The sequence below is a fragment of the Camelus dromedarius genome, chromosome X, assembly GCF_036321535.1.
Source record: "Camelus dromedarius isolate mCamDro1 chromosome X, mCamDro1.pat, whole genome shotgun sequence".
Taxonomy (NCBI): Eukaryota; Metazoa; Chordata; class Mammalia; order Artiodactyla; family Camelidae; genus Camelus; species Camelus dromedarius.
The window spans coordinates 85,037,596-85,061,411 of NC_087472.1; the positions used below are offsets into that span (position 1 = coordinate 85,037,596).

At 37.9% G+C, this 23,816-nt stretch overlaps 1 protein-coding gene across 4 annotated transcripts in view; it reads left to right on the plus strand.

Moving 5' to 3' along the window:
* RPGR (retinitis pigmentosa GTPase regulator) overlaps positions 1–23,816 on the plus strand; it is a 63,135-nt gene that overhangs the window by 11,355 nt on the left and 27,964 nt on the right. For 2 of the 4 annotated variants that reach the window (XM_031445489.2, XM_064483293.1), the window contains exons 8-13: positions 2,937–3,092; positions 9,339–9,463; positions 10,890–11,075; positions 12,025–12,196; positions 16,998–17,095; positions 17,847–17,912. In XM_031445489.2, coding sequence (XP_031301349.2) covers positions 2,937–3,092; positions 9,339–9,463; positions 10,890–11,075; positions 12,025–12,196; positions 16,998–17,095; positions 17,847–17,912 — 803 coding nt within the window. Of the gene's footprint in view, positions 1–2,936; positions 3,093–9,338; positions 9,464–10,889; positions 11,076–12,024; positions 12,197–16,997; positions 17,096–17,846; positions 17,913–20,228; positions 23,021–23,816 lie in introns of those variants that run through there. The other 2 variants (XM_064483295.1, XM_064483294.1) reach the window with 2 other exon arrangements.

A 23,816-nucleotide genomic window follows, 5' to 3' on the forward strand; every position in this document is an offset into this window, starting at 1 on the left:
GAAGGACACAAATGTTGATTATGTAATAATAGTGTCATTCAACCATACATTATAAAATACTTTCAAAAATATTTTGCCAAGATAATTCATGATTCTTTTAATTATGCTTAAAATTTAAAATGCACCAAAGTATGATATTTTTGTGCAGTATTATAGACATTCAGCTTCCTGTGGACTTTGTTTTGAAATTAAGCACCATATTGCCAGAAATTGATTGTTTTCTCTAGATTTTGCAGACTTTGGGATCTCATAGGCCAGTAAAGTTGTTTTTTTTTTTTTTGAAAGTATTCATTTGCTTTCAGAAAGATTCTTTTTTTTTTTTTTTTGAGGCACAGTTGATTTACAATGTTGTGTCAATTTCTGGTGTACAATAAAAGTTTTTATATTTTAAGTTTTAATTTTGTAAAAAGAATATGAGAACCTACAGATGGTCGCCAACTTCCATTTTTGCATTTAGCTAAATGTGGACATTGCAAGAAAAATGCCATCTGTTTTTACCATTATATAAAATAAGGGACATTTTCAAAGTGAAAATTAAAAGCTTTTAATTTTATAATAAAAGACATCCCCTTAAGTTGTATAAATTTATCTGTATGGAAAATACACTATTTTACCTATTTTTCCAATTTCTCCATGGACCTTTGAAAGCCAATCCTGGTAAGAAACCTGTGTTCTGGAGCAGCATAGACAGAAATAATAAATATTTAATCCTAACTGATGAAGAAATGGGCATGAAGAGTGTATTGCTCATCAGTTTGACTAAGTTCTAAATTAAACACCTAAGAGTTATAGAATAATTTGCAAGACCTTAAAGCAAAGAATAGCTAGCCATCTGTTCTAGATCACTCCTTTCACTAAAGGAAAAAGCTTGATTAGATGATTCTATGGTGGCCCTCGCAGCTTTGTTTTTCCTTAGACTCTGATCTTAAAATCTATTTAGGTATCATTTAGTAAAATACTTTTAAGACAATTTAAATTAGTTTACTGCTGGTAAATATATTTAAGATACGATATTTAGATGTGACTGTGATAGGTCAGACAATACGACTACTGCTTATAGCGACAGGGGAAACGATGGATTTCTATTAAGAAAGTGTTAGACTGGGACTGGCATGCACTAAGTGAGACCGAGTGATAGGTATAACCTTGTATGTCATCCACAGCAGTTACCAAAAGACAAGAAAGGCCTGGGTATTAGATTGGGTCCACAATGAAGTCTGGACTCAAGGAGAAGAAGAACTTTGCCAGATTATGTTTAGACAAATTTAAGATCTCTACGGGGCTACACAAATAACTATTTGTGAAATGAAGTGTATTCTGTGAAATTAGAGTAATATTTATCTGAAGCCAACTAATAAAATCTGTTTTCCTAATACCGAATTATTTATTAGCCCTGAATTGCATTGTTACAAATGTTGTAAAGGTGATATGACTAATAATTATATTGGTTTTTGTATGTGATGTCCTTAGATAAAAGTCTTAGGTCATTTAAAAATAGTAGAAATGATTGTCATTGCTAGTCATCCAAGCACATGAAAGGGAACCTAACGGGATAAGGAACAAAACTTTTGTAACGTGATTCAGGCTGCCTGAACAGCCTAATGTCACAGGCTGATATCAGGGAGCCCAAGAAACTTAGAGTAATTGTTGGCCAGCTAGAGATACTAAGCTGAACATTCAGAACTGGAGATACGCTATGTGAGTATTAATTAAACTAAGAGATGATATTTTTTCCACTAAAATAAAGATCTGTTTGCCCTTGCCTCAGTGTGGCTTTGTATCCTTGACACATTGTATTTTGTTTAAGAAGTAATATGTATATGTCTTATTTATGAAGTAAATATTCTTATTAGACAGAAAAAATGTAAAACTATATGACAATAGTTATGTGTTCATCAATATCCTCCGTGTCAGAATAAGATGAATTAATTAGATAATTACTTTTTAGAAAAATGTCCTTTTACAACTGAATGTCCTATTGTGTTTTAAAACCTTCTTGAATGTTTTCTCATTTAATCCTCACAGCAACTTTATTAAACAGGTATTACAGCATCAGAGAATTTAAGTAGTTTGTCTACTTGCCACAGCTAGTAATGATGAAGGTTTGGGCTGCTGCCTGAATCCGAAGCTCTTGCTCCTGCATCAGGAGAGGCAACGTGTTACACTGTGGAGAAGCGGACTAATGCAGTGAACACTGTGCTTCCTAAGGCGGGAGCCAGCCAGAGTTGTGTCTAAAAGGACACGTTCATCACCGTTCGTTTATCCTGTTTTTGTGCTTTTCTGTTTCTCAAGAGTATATGAGCTAATATTTACTAAGTAATTGGAGTTCCTTTGGAATCACTTTAAAAATGTTAATATAGAGAAAAACCTTTTCCCCTCTTTTCATTATTACTGCATTTCCTAGTAAAGGAGCTTTTCCTGTAAATAAATCTAGCATATCTACTGTAAGTTTTAATTCTCATGCAAATTCTCCTCTGAAATTGCTTTATAAAATAGGTTATTCCATTAAACTACTGTTAAAAAATAAGGAGTCTTTCTGTAGGAAACACTGTTCATTTTTTTACTTAAGGCAGTGAAAGGAATTAGCTTAATGACAATTGATGCTTTTTAATGAGTTGAGTGGTAATTATAGGGACATTTTAGGTAGTTCACCAAATGACTTTTGTGTCTTTAGCGATTCCTTTTGTGGTTATATGTAAAGGATAAAATCAGGCCCATACCACAATTGTTATGATTGTGTACCTTGTCATTTTTCTCTCTCTTCATCACTGAGTAATGTATGCTTAAGTATTAGGTATTCCTATATGAGTATTTCTTTCAGAGGCACTTAACCTTCATTATAAAATAAGGTGGACTATCACCGTCTTTCTAGATATAATGGTGACTGTGTCTGTACCCCTGAAATCCTTTTCTTGTATTTGCCCCTTCCCTTTTAGAGAATGCCGTGTACTCCTTTGGGCTGGGACAGTTTGGTCAACTGGGTCTTGGCACTTTTATTTTTGAAACTTCAGAACCCAGAATCATTGATGATATTAAGGATCAGAAAATAAGTTATATTTCCTGTGGAGAAAATCACACAGCTTTGATAACAGGTACAGATCAGAATTTCTATTATACACTTATAGAACTCAGTATATTTTATTGCAAAATAAATACTATATGGAATGAATGTATCTAATGTAAGCAAAGGAGTTAATAACTAAGAAAATGGAATTCTTTGTTTAATATGCCAGTGTATAAAGTTGTGAACTACTTTTTAATATTTTAATTCGATTGAAAATCAATATAAATGATCCAAAGAATTACAGCCTCAAAATACATCAGTGCTGTCAGAGGTAAGACCATAGTATTATACTTTGGCAGAAAGCTGGAATCTTTTTGAAATTGTATCAACTTGAAGGCTCTCAACTCTGCTCAGGCCAAAGGGAAAAGCCTTCTAAGAAAGAACTTATTTTAAAACAGTCTCCCTGTACATTCAGTCTGATAGCTATAGTCAGTCTGAGTAAATTCTTATGATGCTTTTGCCACCAGGAGGCATTTTCAGAAGTAACTCTTCCCTGTTTTCTCCATAGTGGTAGGGAGAAAGGCACCTCAAAAACCATTAGGTAAATTCTTGGGCCCTCTAGATCTTCTGCTCTGTAGTTTCTCCTTTATCCAGGGAGATGCTGCTTTGGGCCTACTTCTCAACTTCTGAATCTGGGTGCTGCCAATGTAGGACTCAATAAAGGTGTATCCTTAAAATGACAGACTCACGTGTCGCTAATTAATATACTCCACAATTTTAATTGCTTTGGATCAAAAGGCTCTGTAATTTCTCTGTTTCTACCTCATGTTTCTATCTACAAATGAAATATTAAAAAGTCATAAAGCATGTAGTATTTTAAAATGATCTGGGTACTGGTATTGCTGCATTTTTTCCCTTCTTTTACAAAAGTTTCCTCTATGATGGAGCTCATCTAATGGGGTCTGGTTAGGGGAACTAAGAGTCAGCAAATATAAGGTACAAGCATGTACTATCCCTTCTTCCCCAAGGAACCTTTCAGAGAGAACTACCTGCCCATTTTCAAGTATCAAGTGTTCTTGTTAATGTAGCATGAAATGGAACTATATAGAATGTAAAGAATTATTATTCATTCATAGCCCCAGAAGAGCTGTTGATACATACGCCTTACTTCAGGGTTTTAAGCTCAGTTTCTCTGTCCTTACTGCCATTTTCATCAACTCCACATTGCCACTGGTGGTAAATACTTTTTATGGATCATCTAACATACAATGAGGTAATTTGGTTAAACTTTCATAATACCTTTCCTCCTGATGAAAGAAGTCATAGCACAAATAATTGAACATTAACTTTGTTTGACATTTTTGCTCATGAATTCTCCCCAGGGGACAGGTGTTAGGAATTTTTTTTTTCTCCAGGACTAACGAGAGGTAAATGGTGAGTTATCTGTAAGTTCTTGCTAGTTCCCCATTAAGACTAGTGGCTCATGTTTTAAAAAGGTCTCTGAGGTTGGAAGTATGATCAGGCGGCTTGATCAGAGTTTTTCTCCTCTGGCCAAAGATAATCAAGTTTAAAAAAAAAAAACCTTTTTAACATTTTGGATAAAGAGATCAGGGTCAAAAACAGGTGGAGGAAAGAAAAAAGATGATAAGGCATATATATAAAGAAAGGAAATAAATACCTAATCGTAATTATAGCAGTCTAAATTTAGAGTCTAAATGCTGCTTATTGTTTATTTATGAATCTGTTTGCTTTTGTATATTAAGTTTTGAACTTGCCGCTTTACTAAATTATGTTATTATTTCTAACCATTTTTCAGGCAGGTCTTTTGGATTTTCTTAGTATATAGGTACTTTGCCGTCTTAAACTACAAGCCCCCAAATGTGATTTTGTCATTTCCCAGCTTAAAACTCTTCATTTTTAGCCCACTATTGTTCTTGATAGAGTTGAAAAATTCTTTTTTTTTAATTTTAAAATAATTTTATTAAATACATCTTCTTTTAATTTGCCTGTTAATTTGCTAGGGCACAATTGTGTTTTAAAAACATGTAAATAAGAATTGTATAATTTTTTTTACATTTTTTATTGAGTAATAGTTATTTTACAATGTTGTGTCAAATTCTAGTGTAGAGCACAATTTTTCAGTCATACATGAACATATATATATTCATTGTCACTTTTTTTTCGCTATGAGCTACCACAAGATCTTGTATATTTATCCCTGTGCTATACAGTATAATCTTGTCTATCTCTTCTGCATTTTAAAATCCCAGTCTGTCCCTTCCCACCCCCCGCCCCCTTGGCAAGCACAAGTTTGTATTCTATGTCTATGAGTCTGTTTCTATTTTGTATTTATGTTTTTGTTTTTTTTTTTTAAGATTCCTCATATAAGCAATCTCATATGGTATTCTTCTTTCTCTTTCTGGCTTACTTCACCTAGAATGACATTCTCCAGGAGCATCCATGTTGCTGCAAATGGCGTTATGTTGTTGGTTTTTGTGGCTGAACAGTATTCCATTGCAAAAACATACCACATCCTCTTTATTCAGTCATCTGTTGATGGACATCTAGGCTGCCTCCATGTCCTGGCCATTGCAAACAGTGCTGCCATGAACATTGGGGTGCAGGTGTCACCTTGAAGTAGGGTTCATTCCGGATATGTGCCCAGGAGTGGGACTCCTGGGTCATATGGCAAGTCCATTCCCAGTCCTTTGAGGAATCTCCAGACTGTTTTCCACAGTGGCTTTCCTTGCTTCCCTCTCCCACTCTTAATGATTTAGTTGTCTTCCTTTACAATTTTGTGTTTATTCTTTTTGTAATTCATGGCAGTTATCTTCTTTCCAGTTATGAGTTTCTCATTTTTGTAGCATCCTGCTTCTTTTCTATTTAGAGTAGACCTGTGAATATTTCTTTTAACATGGGTTTAGTGTTGCTAAACTCTTTAAGTTTTTGCTTGTCTATGAAGTTCTTTATCTCTCCTTCTATTCTAAAGGATAGCCTTGCTGGATAGAGTATCCTAGGCTGCATCTTTTTTTCATTCAGGACTTTGAATGTATCTTGCCACACCCTTCTGGCCTGTAGTGTTTGTGCAGAGAAATCAGCTGAAAGCCTTATGGCGGTTCCCTTGTAACTCACTCTTTGTTTTTCTCTTGCTGCCTTTAGAATCATTTCTTTATCCTTGACCCTGGCCATCTTGATTATAATATGTCTTGGTGTGGGTCTGTTTGGGTTCTTCCTGTTTGGGACCCTCTGAGCCTCCTGTACTTGGATATCTGATTCTTTCTTTAGGTTGGGGAAGTTTTCAGTCATGATTTCTTCAAAGACCTTTTCAATCCCCTTTGTTCTTTCTTCCCGTTCTGGAACCCCTATTATGCATAGATTGGCATGCTTTATATTATCCCATAGGTCCCTTATATTGTTCTCATTGTTATTTATTTGCTTTTCTCTCAGCTGTTCTGATTGGGTGCTCTCTGTTGTCCTGTCTTCTAAGTTACTTACTCATTCCTCTGCATTATCTAGCCTGCTTTGTACAGCCTTTAGGTCAGCTCTCATCTCTGCAAATGAGTTTACTAATTCTACTTGGTTCTTCTTTATAGCTTCTATTTCATTTTTGACCTATTTTACTTGGTTCTTCTTTATAGCTTCTATTTCATTTTTGACCTATTTTATATCTCTAAACACTATTTCTTTTAGTTTCTTCAGTACTTTCATCACTCCTTTTTTGAAATCTTGATCTAGTAGGCCATCAATGTCTATTTCCTTGATCGTGCTTTCAGGGGATTTCTCTTGCTCTTTTAATTGGGAGTGGTTCCTCTGCTTCTTCAGATTGCTCGTATCTCTCTGGCACTGTGGCTTAAGGAGTATCAGTTATCTAGTTCTCCTGGTGACGGTGTGCTCTTAATGATTTTATCAAGAGGTCTTTGTGTCTTCGCCCTGTTTCGCGAACTCAGCTTGCTGTTTCCAGAGGCCCTCTGTTGGCGCCCTCATCTGTGCTGCTCCCAGTGGCGGTCAGCTAGCAGACTGCACCCCCTCCTAACACTGGGTCAGAAGCTGAGCTCTTACCCGGTGGGCGGGTGTGTCACTCCCCCTCCCGATGCCGCAGTCAGATGCTGCGCTCGGGGGGGGGGTCCGGGGGAGGCAGGTGGGCGGATCACACCCCCTCCTAGCACCTTGGTCAGGAGCTGTGTGCCTGCCAGGAAGGCGGATGGCCGCCCGCCCTCTCCTGGCACCCATCACTCCGCTGCTCTGTGCAGCTGCCCACTCCACCTCGGGTCGGTGCTCCGAAGGCGGGCTTGGGGAAGACCAGGGAACAGCCCTGCCCCTGCTCCGTGCCAAATCTCAGCTCCTTGTTTGTCTTGGCGGTGCAAGTTCGCTGAGGTGCCAGGGCAGAAAGATCCTACCTGCCTCAGTCCTCCCTAGGAGGTTGCAGAGCCCCTGGGTGCGAATTCAGGTGTCAGCCCCGCCCCCGCCTAGGCACTGCACACAGGAGGAGATGGCAGCTGTGGCTGCGCCCTACCTCTCTTCTCGCGAGATGCGCCAGTGATGGTGGCACAGGTCTGAGGAGACAAAGGCTACGGTGCCCCTCCCCGCAGGGCACACCAGCCATGTTGCTTTGCTTTTTTCACAATTTATGGGGGACCGAGGTTGTTCTGCTCCGTATCCCCTCCCAGCCACAGCATGCAGCACTCTGCAGTCCCCCAGGGCTGCCTCAGTGCAGCCGCCCTAGTCCTCTGCCCGGCTCAGGCAGCCTGTCCCGGCCCCAGCTGCTGGCTTGCGTCTCAGGCTGGGTGTCACAGGGACCCTTTGTGCCCGTTTAACTCAGTTCTGTCGGTCAAGGGGTGCTCGGGGCAGATCTGAGCCTCGGAGGCTCCCCCTCCTTCCCGCTGGCCTCTCCGTTGGAGGGGGGAGACCCAGTGAAATAGCACCAGTCCTTCTTTGCCGCTCCCACCCCGCGGGACTGGTCCCACACTGTTTTGCTTTTTCTTCTTTCTTTTTTCCTTTTCTCCTACCAGATTTTTGGCGTCTTTGTCTTTCGAAGAGGGTGATGTTCTGCCAGAGTTCGGCAGGTGCTCTGGTTGGCTGAGTAGGTCCATAGATGTGAGTTTTGGTGTATTTGTGGGAGAGGGTGAGCTACGAGCATCCTTCTACTCCACCATCTTGCTTCTCTCTCCTGAAAAATTCTTAATTTGAACTAATAGGAACCTCTGTGGTGTGGTTCCTTCTTCCCTCTTCTGACTTATCTCAAAGCACTCTCCCCCTTGTGCTCCAGACACATTGGTTGCCTTTCGACTTCTTGATTGTGCTATGTTTTCTCTTGATTCACAGCTTTTGTATGTACTCCTGGTCTCTGCCTGAAAGAGTCTCTGCTTCCTTCTTCTTGCAGCTAAACTCTAATCCTTTTGGCTTTGGTCTGATAGCCTTTCCGAATCACCAGACTAGAAGGAGAGCCCCCTCCTCTGCACCCATACTGGCACCCTTTCCTTTCCTTCTGCTTCCATGCCACTTACCCAGCTTGAGATGGAGGGTATGAAGGAAGGGCTTGGGGAATGAATGTTCAGAGTAGCTGCTATAGCAGTGGGCAAAAGAATTAACTGGAGAGAAGCAACAAAATTACTCATTATCATCATGTGCCCAGCTGTATAGGGGGCCCCAGTATTGGTATAGAGACTAGCAGCATGGTTGGTTTATGGCATTTTCTTCAGCAGCATTCCACAACCGTGGAGCAGAAGTGAAAGTGACAGTTGGATTGATCTAAACTCATGGTGATTTTTGTCTCCTCAGGGGACACATGGCAGTGTCTGGAGATATCTTTGATTGTCACAACTGTCGAGGCAGGGTATTCTATGAGCATTTAGTAGGTAGAGGCCCAGGATGCTGCTAAACATCCCACAATGCATGGGACAAACCCATATGATCAAGAATTATCTGGCCTCAATTGTCTGTAATGCCAAGGTTGAGAGACACTGATCAAATCAGTGACCTGAGGAAAAAAGAAAATAGATTGTGTTGGGATGTAGGGGTCCAATATACCAAAATCTCCTTCCCCTTGAGAAGATGGTGTGTATCATGAGATCTCATGCTGGATTGCTGCTCCACACAATGCCTCGCATGACTGGCTCTCAACTTCACAGACCACCAAGGGCTTAGTGATTTATTCTCAGAGTATCTATTGCCTATTGTTTTGTGTGGGACCACAGAGACCATAAACAGTGTGAAAACATCAATGGATCAGAGTGAATTCAATGCAAAATTTGAAGGGATAATTACAATTAAGTTAATATTTGTCTGTTTAAAAATAGATCCATTAATGTAACACTCTCTCTTTTTTTCATTTTAGATATAGGCCTTATGTATACTTTTGGAGATGGTCGACACGGAAAATTAGGACTTGGATTGGAGAATTTTACCAATCAATTTGTTCCTACTTTGTGTTCTAACTTTTTGAGGTTTATAGTTCAGTTGGTAAGGGTATTACATTTAACTATGTACATTTTCATATTCCTATGTTTAAGTCTTTCAGTATTTCATAGAAAATACGTACTTTTATGTTAGTATGCAATAATAAATATACTTGTTTCCTGAAGGCCCAAAGTCAGACATCATGCCACTCTGAAAAATCTGTTCCTTTCCTAACGTTCCTCCTTTAACATCTTCCTTTTTGCCCTAATCTTGACTCTTCTACTTTGTTCTCATATATCTCTTAAGAGACTGTTCCATGCCTGGAGACTTCGTGTTTCTGTAGCTCCCAGCAGAGTGCCTCACTCACGGTGGCTGACTATAAATATTTGTTGAATTAGATATCGCTTAGACTCTCAAATCCTGCACAGGAGAAAATCTGATAATAAATGAAGAGTTTTGAAAATACGTTTTATTGGCTAAGTGTTATTTGGATAAGGTGGTGGTTCAGTGTCATCCCCATCAGGCACTATATCTCTGTTGTTGCTAACACTTTGGCCAGTTAAGAACTATAGGCTTGAAAATTCTGTTTACTTAGTGATGATAATATCACTTGAAATTTGTTCTTCAAAGGCTCAGAGCCTCATACTATGGGACACTTCCATCCCTTGATTTGACACGTTTAATGAATGCCTGCTTGATATATGATACTGGACTGAGGATGAGGAATACAAAGCATACAGTGATGAACAAAGTGACCAGATTCTCATTCACTAAGCTTATAATCTTATGGGGAAGATCAATTTTTAAAATGCTATACAAAAAAAAATCAATTTTAACTTTGAAAATATTATGACAGAAAGGTTCAGAGTATGCTATTCTGTGCCACCTTGTAGAACACTATAAAGATGCTAAAAATCTGTATTGCAAATACTACACAGTATTTTTTAAGCATTTTATCAAAAATGTTATTTCTCAAAATCCTTTGAATGCTGATTTCAGTTTTCATTGTTTCATCATTGTGTATGCTTACATTTTGCTCTCAGGACTTTTAAGTTTTAAAACTTAAATTTCATGTAAAGAGAAAGACTTGGAGACATAATTATCCCAGGAGACTGATTTATTCTTGGATCATTTATTTCCAAGTAGAACTTCTCTGAGTAATTTTTTCAAGTTGTTAATGTTGTTCCCAGATTAAAATAACGTTTTCTAATGTATAAGGAGAAATACAATGTGCTAAATAGTTTTTTCTTTATATTATATATTAAATTGAAAGTAAAATGGTATGTTAAAGTATTCTAATTTTCAGTAATAGTATTTAAAGAACATATATTGTATTTCTCATGCGTGTGTATGTGTGTGAAGAAAGAGATTCACGTGGTCAGTCAGTCAGTATACTGGTAAGTTAATGTTTTGTAGCTGAAAACTGTTAAAAACCCATTTGTGTCTGAAGCCAATGTTGATTAATTTATCCGTGAATTGATTTCTGCAGGTTGCTTGTGGTGGATGTCACATGCTAGTTTTTGCCACTCCACGACTTGATATGTCAGAAGACAATGATTCAGATGAAATGAATGATTGTTACTTACCTTCATCTACATTTTTGCCCATCAGCGATCTGACCTCAGAAACTGTCTTGAATAGATCTTTATCAGCACGTATGCGTCGAAGAGAGCGGGTACAGCTGTGGCCTCGTCTATGTAATAGTATCGTCTAGCCCTGCAAAAACCTGGAAAACAACAAATTCACTTTCTTTTTAAACCGAAGAAGGGTTTTCTTAGATTTACTAAACAGGATTATTAGAATTGAGGGCTTACAAACTTTTACAGTGAATTCAGAATTAAGCTGTTAAACACACAAACTAGAAAACTAGAATTATCATGAATATTTTTTTCTTATAGACAGTGGTACTTACCACTATCTTACCACCTCAGATTGAGTGCTGAGTTGTTTTCTCAACTACACGTGAATTGACTTCTACTGTGCTTTTATTTTTTGAAGAAAATACCTCATGAGCAGTGGAAGCTTATATACTATAAATAATGAAATGTGGAAAACAAAGAAATAAGGACTTTAGTTTGAGAGAGGGAGTGTTCTTTCTCAGTTATATTTGGAGATTCTCTTCCTGTGCTTTAAAATTTTATTTCAATGATACTTATATTTTAAAAATACCAAATAATTTTAAAGGAAACATTCCTTTAAAAAAATTACTGTAAGTTCCAAAATGTATTCCTTTTGAGGTAAAAAGGTTGAGTTTGGCTTTTTACTATGGAAAAGTATATATGGAAAGATTGAGAAATATCCCATAAGTTTTTTGTAGTTGTTGCTTGTTTGCATCTTACGAGTAATCTTTTATTACTCAGGGAAGGCAGAGAAAACACATACACATTTTTCCCCTTTGTGTGAAAAACAGACTTCCAAATTGACAATTTAGAGCAACTTAGATACAGAAGCAACAGAACAGAACATTTTTGAGCCCTTGGAGATTATTAAGAAGTGAATGTTGTGGGACACTGACCAATTTTGAAGTCTGTCTCTTAAATATTTTTAGCAACCTTAGGGTAGTTTATGCCAATATTAAATATATAACATCATCTAACAGTTTATTGAACCTATTTATTTTAAAGGAGAAATCTCCAGACTCTATTCGAATGCCAAGAACACTACCTCCAACTGAAGGGACTCTGGTACCACCCACTTGTTTTTCACCTCGTTCAGTTCCTTTCTGTGTGTCTGAAAGTGATCTGCTAGAGAAAATGATGCCTGAAAAGGAGGGCTCCATGCAGCCAGTGGAACCAGGTAACATCTGAAGCTCTGCCATCTCTCAGAAAAAAATGTACCATTTGTTTCTATTGTTTTCATGTTTATCTTAAGATGTTTTCTCCAATTAAATTGTTTTCTTCCTAGTTAGGGACTGACACCCCTCATTTGAACTCCAATCCAGGAATACTCTAACTAATAGAAAGCATCTTCAGTGATCCTAAAAATCCCATGTAGCAGCAGCAGTGTCCCTTCATAGAGCAGTGTATAGCGTACCTATTACCTTCTCTTACGTTATCTCCTTCAAACCCAGAAGCAACTTCATGAAATAGGTGGGAGTTCTCGTCTTCATTTTCATAGATGAGAAAAGCAAGGCTTGAAGAGATTGAATGACTTGCCCAAGGTCACTCAGTTTGTAAATGAATTGAACAGGGTTTGAATGCAAGTCTTCTGGACCTGTGTGGAGTTCCGCATTTAGGCAATATAGCATCATGTTAAGAGCGTGGGGTGTGGAGTTACACTGATCTGCAACCAGACCAGCTCTGACATTTATTAACTATGTGACCAACTTTGGGAAAGTTACTTAATTTCTCTAAGCCTCAGTTTCCGTATCTTTGAAATGAGTTTAAATAATACCTACTTTACAGAGTATTGGTGACAGTTAAATGAGATAAAGCATATAAAATACTTAGCGTTGAGCCTAGCATCTCTAGAAACCTCTTAATAAACATAGTCGTGGTTATTAACACCTCTGCCTCACTGCCTATTAGATAGATTTCATGTTTTAAATTGTAATTCCACCTCTTTAGCTATTATACAGTTTCTTCTAAATAATTTGGTTTATAGAAATTTGTGTATCTTAGGAGTGTGTTTATGTTACTGCAGGGAAGATACCTGGATGATAGGGGCAGGACAAGAAGCCAGGGAATCAGAGTAAGCAGTAGGTTTGGAAATAAGACGGTGATCTGAGCGTCTGGGATTAAGAATCGTGGCACAGATAATATTTAGTATCTTAAGGATCAGGAACCTAGACAAAAGATGGAGGTAACAAAGGAGCAGAAACTCAGGCAAGAGTTGTGGGCCATGGAAATGGAATATTATCTACAACTAGGACTTTGTTAATGAGCTGGATTTCCTGCATTTCACCCACAACTTTTGTATGTTTCCTTTTGAGATAAGAATGACTGGCACTCTTCAGCCCTGTACATGGGAAAAATAGATTCTGACAACAGTGTGTATAGGGAAAAGAGAAGTTTATAGTTTAGAGTAGGTTGTTTCCCACTTCAAGAGATCTGAATGTGAAGATAGACAGGATTTTGTAGCTTTGGAGCAAAAGGAAAAGCCATCCCTTATCTTTTTGTGACTGTATGCTAACACCGACTTAATAAAAAAGTATTTTGAAAGTTGCATCCAACATATAAGGTGACTTTTTCTAAATTATTTGCAGACTAATGGAGGGAAGGAGGTCAGGGAAGACATAGCTGAGAAGGTGACATTAAAGCTAAAACATAAAGGACAAGAAAGCCACACAAAGAGAAAGGATGTATATATTCCAAGCAAAGAAAATAATGTAGGTAAAGGTTTAGAGGCAGTTTATAAGAGAAAGAAGACCATTGACTCTATAGAGTGAGAGAAAAGGCAGGACAAGATGATGTTGGAAAAAGAGAGCGCAGAAGAATGTTCATGGTTTTATAGACCATGAGAAGCCTATTTGATTTGGGTGTTTTTCTGAAGTGCAATAGAAAGTCATTAAAGGATGTTAAACAGTGGAATGATGTCCTCCAATCCAATTTAAATTTTAAGATGATCACTTTTGCCTGTGTGTGGATGTAGGAACACCAGACTAAAGGTAGGAAGAAACCTTAAGAGCCTTTTACCAGAGATGATGGTGTGTGGACCTAAGGTATTTGCAATGGAGATAGAGAGAAGGAGGCAAATTTGAAATACATTTTAGACATAGAACCAACTGAACTTGCTAAACTTGTTAACAGATTACACAAAAATGTGTAGGCAGGAGGATGGTTGACTAGTTTGAGGAAAAAAACTACAAATTATGCTTGATACAAGTGTGACACATCCGAGCAGAAATACCAAGCAGGCAATTGAAAATGAAAGTATAATCTTCAGAAGAGAGGTCTGGACTAGAGATAGAAATTTGGAAACCATCAACATAGAGATAGTATTTGTAATCCATGGAAGGTGATGAAATCACTTATTAGAGAGTAGCGTAGGAAGAAAAGAGGGCCCAGGATTTTGTCCTGAGACTAACACTTAGATGGTAGGAGAGGAAGAGCCAGCAAAGCCGCCTTCCTCATCCTTGTCAGACAGTAGGATAGGAGGAGGGAAGTGAGGAGAGTAAGGTCATGAATTCAAAGTACTGCTCAAAAGTTAAGGAAAAAGAGTTCAAAGAAGCATCCTATGGATTTGGCATCATGGAGATTTTTGGTGACCCTGATAAGAGTAGTTCCAGGGAAGATCAGGAGAGAAGGCAGAGTGTTAAACATTGAGGCATGAATGGGAATTGAGGAAGTGAAGAGGAAGTAGGGTGTGTAGATAGTTCTTTTGCCTAGTTTGGTCATAAAAAAGAGCAAAGAAATGGGCTGGCAGGTAGAAGGAGATGCAAGGTCAATGGGCAATATTAGAGCATATTTGTGTGCTAACGGACATGAGTCAGTAGTCCCAGAGATTGGTAGCATGTGAGAGGGAGGGTGTAACCAAAGGTGCAAAGCTCTTGAGAAGATGGGAGGAGCTGGCCTACAGCGAAGTCTTTATTAAGAGGAAAGACACGTTCTACATTTTAATGCGAAGATGTAGGTAAATGTGCACATTTGTTGGTGAGAAGATAAGGCAGATCAGGTCCAATGATTTCTGTTTTCTCAGTCAAGTATAAGGCATGACCATGAGCTTAAATGATCTACTATCCATTTTCCAAACCTTCTTTCTCTGCCATCTCTAATCTATTCTGCTTAGTACTTTCTATGTTAATCTCCTTCAGGTGCAGTTCAGTCCCCATCTGCTCCAGTGTCTTCAGAGGATTCCTAATATTTTTTAAAATAAGTGTGAATTTTCCCATATAACTCTCACCTTCTCTTCTAGCTTCATCTCTCAGTAGCCTTTTTCTTATAACTTAATTCTTAATTTAGGTTACAAGTCTGCAGACTGGGCCATAGTCCAAATCTAGCCAGCCACTGGTTTTTATAAAGTTTATTGGAACCCATTCATGCCCATTCATTTGTGTATTGTCTGGCTACTTTCACACTACCATGGCAGAGTTTGCATAATTAGGACAGAGACTATACGGCCACAAAGCCTAAAATGTTTACTGTCTGGCCTTTTACAGAAAAAGTTTGCCAACCCCTGATTTTGATCAAACTGAGCTCTTCATAGTCAGACTTAGTGGAAAGGCTGTGAAGTCAAGGCAGACTTGAGATTGACACTTAACACCGAAAGAGTCACTGAACCTTAATTTATTCGTTTGTGAAATGGGGATATAACATTTACCTCTCTTGCTGTCATGGAGTTAACCTGATGTGTATAAAAGCCTATGTTCCAAGCACATGGTAAGCCTCCAATACAAGCCATTCCATGTCTTCTGTTAGCACCAGGCTTATTTTCTTCTCCATCTACCTCCATCTCTGCCTCTCAGAGTTCTACTTATCATTCCCTTTAACTCCTAAGTGAAACATTCCCTGATTCCAACTTTCAGATGTGATTTCTCATTCCCCTATATCTTATATTTTGTATTCCCTTCTAGACTATAAGTTCATTAAGAATTAGTAGTTACTTCAGTTGATATCACCTACATAATACCTCACATGGGATAAAGACAAACTGATTATTTGCTCATTTGAATTGAATGAATTTACAAGGGAGAGATCAGTGTGGACTGGCATTTTTAGTGAAGACTTCATTAAGGAGCCCCTCTCAAATAAATATATGGGTGCTAAATGGAGATATAGTAATTGAGAAAAATGTAAGGCCAAATAATGCTTATAACTTTTAATTATCTGCTTTATGATATAATAACCTGGAAGTTTTCTGTGAGATTTTCTAGGTCCTTGTACTAGTTTTTTGTTGCTACATAACAAATTACCCTAAAACTTAGGTTGCAACAACAAACATTTACTATCTCACACAGTTTCTGAGAGTCGGGAGTCTAGGAGCAATCTAGCTGAGTGATTTGGGCTCAGGGTGTTTTATATACTTATACTCACACTGTCAGTTGAGGCTACAGTCATCTGAAGGTTCGACTGGGGCTGGAGGATCCTCTTCCAAGCTCACTCACATGGCCGTTGGCAGGACACCTCACTTCCTCAGCACGTGGGCTTCTCCCTGGGGATGCTCACAGCATGGCTTCCCCCAGAGCCAGTGATCCAAGAAAGTGAGACAGAAGGTGGACAGTGGGGATCAAGACGTAAGGCACAGTAACATCACAATTATGTCCACTTTATTTTATTGGCCATACAGACTAATCTGGTAAAATGTGAAGGGAACTACACAAGTGTATGCATAGCAGGAAGAAGTGGGTCGTTGGGGATCTTTTTGGGGACTGGCGTCACAGTGCTTGATACCTGGGCAGTATTTATCCCAAAGGAATAGTGTTTGCCTGTTCATACGAATGAAGCAGTTATCAGCATCAAAGTCTTTAAATTTTCCAAAAGAGACTTCAAAACCTGTTTTCACTGTGAATGGATTCTGTTCAATTCCTTTAATATGCGATTAAAGGACCTCAGTAAAATTATAACTGTACTTTTATATTACAGAATAATTTCTGTTTATTGTCTAGTTATCTTTTACTTTTCTGTTGAAATCTGGTTTTCTTTCTCTTTTAATCATTCAGATTATTTTCAATATAAAATGACCAAAGAGAAGGAGACAGACAATTTTTCATCAGTGGATTCAGAAAGCCTTGGAGAAACTACTGATGTCTTAAATATGGTAATGATTTTCCTATTTATATGATCTAGATACAAGATTGAATTTTAGTTCTTCATGTATTTGTATGTGTATGTCTGTGTATGTGTGTACTTCCTGAGCCGTTAGATGCGTAGAAAAAAGCTTTTTGTTTTGGTTTCGATTTCATTCATTGTTTTAAAATCAGTTTTATTGAGGTATAGGTTACATATAATAAAATTCATTTCAGGGAGGGGAGGATATAGCTTAAGTGGTAGAGTGTGTGCCTAGCATGCACAAGGTCCTAGGTTCAATCCCCAGTACCTCCTCTAACAATAAAAAATAAATGAACCTAATTACTTCACCCTCCAAAAAAAAAATTAAAAATAAAATTTAAAGTTAATGTAAAGAACTTAGGTAGCGTCGAGTGAAAACAATGGAAATCTTCATCTCATGTTTCCTATGTAGCCAACTAGGTAATCAAACACGTGTCCCAGTGACTTTAGGAATCTAAGGTATTTTCAAATCAATGATTTTGTACACTCCTGGGTCATAGAATGTCAATTTGGCTGATCAGGTAAAATACTATGTCCCTTCATAGTATTTACTAATAAATAAAATCAATCAATCAATCAATCGTTTCAGCCCTCACATTATTAGTATGCAATTGAGAGTTGATTATATTACCATCTGAACTGTTTTGTATTAATTTTATTTATGTAGATTTTAATGTATAAATATATAATCATATATAGTCTTTATTCTTTTTAGAACATATTTTTTTAATTTATTTCAGACACATATGATGAGCCTGAATTCCAATGAAAAAACATTAAAATTATCGCCAATTCAAAAACAAAAGGTATAATATAGAATAGAATTATTTTCTCTATGGTGGGTAAGAACAGTTTAAATTATTTATATTTTTCTTGAAAGATTTCTGGAAAGAACACAAGAAAGGTAAGCATTCACTTTAGGATTTAAAAGCGAGGGGTACAATATATATAGCCTTACTTTGGGCTTACTCTGTTGGTATGTGTTTTCTGTGATACAACAAGAGTGGCAGAATTTCACTGCTGAAATCTGCCCTTTGGAATCACTAACAAGTGACAATAGCCTTACCTTGTTATTATCAAGACAAAAGATTTTTATTGCAGTTCTTATGTATTGGAAGAGGCTACTGTTTATCAGAGTGCCTCTCACATTTTGGTCGAGTGTGACTTTGGGTGAGTTACCTTGCTGACCTTGCAGGATGATAGTAACATCTTTTCTAGCTCTAAAATTTTGTGGGTTTAGTTAAAATATTTGGTAATAGCTTTTACAATGTTTGGAATGGGCTTTAATTTATCAAGGAGTTGGTAACAAGATTAAACATTTGGAAATTAGTCAGAAACTATGCATGGGTGATAAAGAGAGACTTTTAATGAATAACAAATGAATAGCAAGAAGAAAGAATAGTCTGGTTTTCACAACCCTGGAGAGATAAAGGCCTGCCCTAAAATCATTTGCTTTTCCTGGCTTTAAGGAACAGTGAAGTGAGAGGATGAAGGGTTGAGGATTAGAAAAATAAATTGGAGAAATGTAAATTGAAGGACGAAGGCTATAGAGAACACTTAATTTCTGTTTCTCATGACTTTGCCACATTGTTAAGCAAAAAAATCCTTAAAATCAAAGTCACTGAAATGCAAGAGAATCTTGCTAAATTATAAAAATTTGCTGCCAGCCCTCATTAGTCTTATCTATATTTTACTGAGAGGCATGCTGAATAACAGCATTCCTTTTGAATATGGGAGAGTCTTTCTCCAGACACAGTTGTGGAAGCTCAGTGAATGTTGACTGATTTATTAACTGACTGTATTTCCAAGCAGACGTCTTTTGTGTGTCTTTCCTTCCTCTTAAGACTCTGGGCTCTGCCTCTTCTGTGCTGCCTTATTGTGCTAAGGAAATAAAGGCATATACGTTTAGAAATCATTTCTGGCAACTTGGCCTCTGTCTCTCTTAGGGCTCTTGAAAGAATCGTGACTTTTTAAAAAAGAGATCTAGAACAAGCAGAAAAGGAAGCACTTCCTTTTAAACTAATATATGTTTTATGCTTCAAATAGTCCTTTGAAGTAGAGGCCTACCAGGCCTAGTTTAGTCAAAAAAAAAAAGATTTATTATAGTAATTCTATATATTAACTTTTAACTCGTGCTGTTTTAAGAATCTGTTTAGCAAAAAGATGACCTCTTCCTAGGCCTAGCACTCATCACAATTTATAAAACTTGATTTAGTGAGGTTTTACTATCTAGAGACCCAAATTCATTTACTATTTTAATTTATTAGCTTGTAGAATTTTGGTCAACAGTTTGATTTTTGCCTTATTTTGTCCATTAGGAAATTAATTTTATATTCTTAACGTATTATTAAAATCTCAGTGTTTGATTTCAGAAGTTTTTTATTAGTTTATAAAGTTTTTAATAAAATCTTATATTTTACCACAAGTATTTTTATAGTGTTTTTTATATATGCAGATTATAATTAAAGAATATAATAGATAAAAGGAAGAGGGTCAAAACTTTGAAAACTCAGAGATTTTGTTTTGAAAAGAAAAATATATTCATTATTTACTATATTGATAAAGAACATTTCACTTGTAGTTTTCATTTCAGATGTCTTTCTTCTAGAAAAAGCTATTCATTATTTTAAGTTTTTTAAAATTTCATATTTTCATTTATTTTTTTAAATTTTGTGAATTTCACACAATCAAAATTTGACAATTAAAACAATAGAGAAGATAGAAAAGCATATATTTTTGAGCAGTATTTTGTTCAAATTATTATTTGCTCAAAGTATTATTGCAAAATCAGTCTGGAAATATATGTAATTGATTCAGATTAAGAAAAGGGGCAGAAAATAAATATTGATGATACTGTGAGTAATGACAAAATTAAGGTAGATAGCAGATTTGAAAGTGAAACACAGATACATGTTACTAAATCAAAATTAGGTGTTCTACAGACTTAGAGAGTGGCATAAATTATCCTCAGAAAAAACAAGATCTGAGAAAATGTCTAGTAAAACTGAGCATTTTTATTCTAGTGAAACTTACAATAATGCAAAATCTTGGCAGTATTTTATAATAGATAAGTTACTTTGTCAATTAACAGTAGTATGACAATGACTTCAAAAAATTTACAGAAACAAGAAACAATTGAGAAACTGAAGCAGCATACAGCTCAGACTGAAAATGATGATAGTAATGAGTATGAAAGTGAAGAGATGTCCCAAAAAATGAAAGAAGGGAAAACATATAAACAACTTTTGGCAAAAGGAATGTACGCGATGCAAGCAGCTGTGACTGTGGAAGCATTTTCAGATGAGGACGTAGGTAATGACTCGGGCCAGCGCAGCCGTCCAGCCAACACCAGTGCAGAGGGTTTGCAAAGAGGGATATTTAGACGTGAAAGTAAGCATGGTGTCTATCCACTTAATAGTAAGGAAATAGAAAAAGAAAGTGATGGAGGACACAGTCAGAAGGATTCAGAAGCAGAAGAAATAGTCTCTAAGAAGGAAAGTGATCTGGTGAAAATGACAGGTCCGTATATAAGAAAAAGTGAAGAGAATAGAAAAAATATTGACATATTTGACAACTTACCAAATAGAGACATGAATATTGAGGATGAAGAAAATAAAAATTTTGTTAAGGAAAGTAAAAGGAACGAGCAAGATGTGCTCTTTGACAGTGAAAGAGAATCTACAGAGGAGCCAGATAGTTACTTGGAAGGTGATAGTGCAAGTCAGCAGGGTACAGCTGATGGATTCGAGCAGCCTGAGTCAATAGAATTTAGCAGTGGAGAGAAGGAGGATGATGAAGTGGAGACTGATGTAAACTTATGGTATAGCAGAAAATGTATTGAACAAGGACATGAGGAAGAGATTGAACACCGAATGTCCAAATTCCTAACAAAATATGATTTTAAGTGTGACCGCTTGTCAGAGATCCCAGAGGAGCAGGAAGGAGAAGATGATTCAGAAGGAAGTGGAATAGAGGAGCAAGAGATAGAGGCAAATGAGGAGATGCCTGGAGGAAAAGAGAAGGAAGCAGAGCTCCTGTCAGATGACCTTACAAACAGAGCAGAGGTGAGTGAAGGCGAGGGAGAGCCAAGGGGAGAGGCAGAGCACCTGCCCGAAGGTGGAGGTGAGGGGATCGGGAAGGAGGGGGATTCAGGAGTGGAACGGAGGCGAAGTGAGGAAGTGGAGGAGGAGAAAGACAGGGCAGAAGGAGAAATGGAGAGCCTGGGTAAGGGAGAGAAAGACTTGGAAGAGGAGGAGGAACAGGAGCCAGAGGAGAGGGAACAAGGCCATCAGGAGGAAAGAAACAAAGGGATGGAGGAAGGGGAAGGGGGAGAACAAGGAGAGGAGGAGGAAGAGGGAGGAGAAGAGAAAGAAGAGGAAGAGGAAGAGGAAGGGGAGGAGGAGAAGGGAGCCGGGAAAGAGGAGGGAGAAGGGGAGGAAGAGCCAGAAGGGAAGGGGGAGGAGGTGGGGGAAGGGCAGGAAGAAGAGGGGGGAGAGGAGGAAGGGGAGGGGGGAGAGGAGGAAAGAGACAAGAAAGGGCAGGAAGGAGAGGAGGAAGGAGAGGGGGAGGAGGTGGGGGAAGGGCAGGAAGAAGAGGGAGAGGAGGAAGGGGAGGGGGGAGAGGAGGAAGGGGAAGAAGGAGAGGAAGGAGAAGGGGAAGGGCAGGAAGGGGGAGAGGAGGAGGGGCAAGAAGGAGAGGAGGAAGGAGAGGGGGAAGGGCAGGAAGGAGAAGGGGGAGAGGAGGAGGGGCAAGAAGGAGAGGAGGAAGAGGGGAAAGGGCAGGAAGGAGAGGAGGAGGAAGAAGGAGAGGAGGAGGAGGGGGAAGGAGAGGAAGAGGAAGGAGAAGGGGAGGGGCAGGGGGGAGAAGAAGCAGAGGAGGAGGGAGAAGAAGAGGGAGAGGAGGAAGGGCAAGAAGGAGAGGAAGAAGGAGAGGGAGAAGGGGAGGGGGAAGGAGAAGAAGAGGAAGAAGGAGAGGGGGAGGAGGGAAAAGGGGAGGAGGAAGAGGAAGGAGAGGAGCAGGAAGAAGAGGGGGAAGGCAACCAAAGGGAAAAGAAGGAGGGGAAACTGGGGAAGAGGAAAGAGGAAGAAAAGAGGAGGAGAGAAGAGGAGGAGGAAGAAGAGGAGGACGAGGAGGAAGAGGAGGGGAAGTCCCAGGAGACAGGCAATGAAGAAAGGGGAAGGCAGGGAAGACAGGGTGAAGGAAAAGAATCCAAAAAAGTGAGGGAAAGCAGAGGATCTGTGAAATACAACAAAGATAAAACACATCCCAAAAAGCTGATTGCTGAAAGGGAGGGAAAGGGGAAAGAGCATGAAGTACAGAGGTTCAAAATGCCAGTGCGGTCAAAACAACTTCTAGAAAATGGGCCACCAGGTTCCAAAAAATTCTGGAATAATGTATTACCACATTATTTGGAATTGAAGTAACAGATTTTAAATTTGACCTGATTATGTCCAACCAAATAGTTTGAACACTTTATGCATAATGGGCACTCAATACATTCTGTTAAACTGATTTTATGTCATGGTTACTTTACATGTGGTACAATAACAACTGATAAAGGTAACTTGTAGGTACTGGCAAATTTTGACTCCTCCTAAACTAATATTTTGGTGTATTTTCCCTAAAATTATAAATATATAACTAGAAAATATGAAAAGGCCATAGCATATAATTAGCATAATTCCTCATTAAAGACAGTTTTAGGGAATAGGAGTATACTATAGAAATACTTTGTGTACACAAACAGGTCCCTTTAAAAATGGCACAGATCTTTAAGGGTTATAAAAATGTCTGCTTGTAAATATGTTAGCATAATTTTTTTCAGTCTATGATTACAATTAGCGTACCACATAGAATAATTTTATAAGAATGGGTGGTATTCTAAAGCTAAAATGAAGGATTCACATTTTTTTAAAAACAGTACTATCTTCCTACCTTTTATGTGTCCTTTTTTGCAACAGTCTGCAAAGTGACAGCTGGGTTCTGAGCTTAGACTCTAATGTCTCTTTTGGTTATTGTTTGATAAATGACAGAACATCTAGTGAAATGGAGATAAATGTATATTCTGGAAGTATAAGAAGCTTGAAGTATTTATTGACCCAGCAAAGCTATTCATTTGGGCTTCCGTTTCCTCATCTGTAAAATGGAATGGATTAGATGATAGGATAAATATAGCCCCTTGTAACTCTTAGATTCTTTCATTCTAACATGTTTATTATTTGCATAAGAAAAAACTTTTAAAGAAAAAAATTATACTTTACAATTAATTTAGTTTTCTATAAAATGTTCTTTCCTCTTAAAAGGTTATGGCAGCTTTAATGTCTTTTGTCTTCTGTAATTCTGTATTTCTAAACGCCTATAATTTCTGAGCTTTCACTGTACTGTCAGACCTCCATCCCCAGTGCTGTCATTCCCAGTGTCTATACTTACCTTCAGTGTATTCTTCATGCACTGTTCTGTAATTCTGTGTGCTGCTTGTCAGAATGTTTTAAGTAAAATAAAAATTAAATGTATACAGTCAGTAGTTGTTTGTGAAAAGAGAAACTAATATTAGACTGGAATTTGGAATTTGAGAGAGGCTACATTTCTACTAGCATAATATCATTGTGTATAATGCAGCTAGTTTGTTTGACTATTGTTTACCACAGCTTTCCTTCCCCAGTCCCTTCTATATCTTGGACACCAGGGATTTCTTATACTTTCTTTTATCA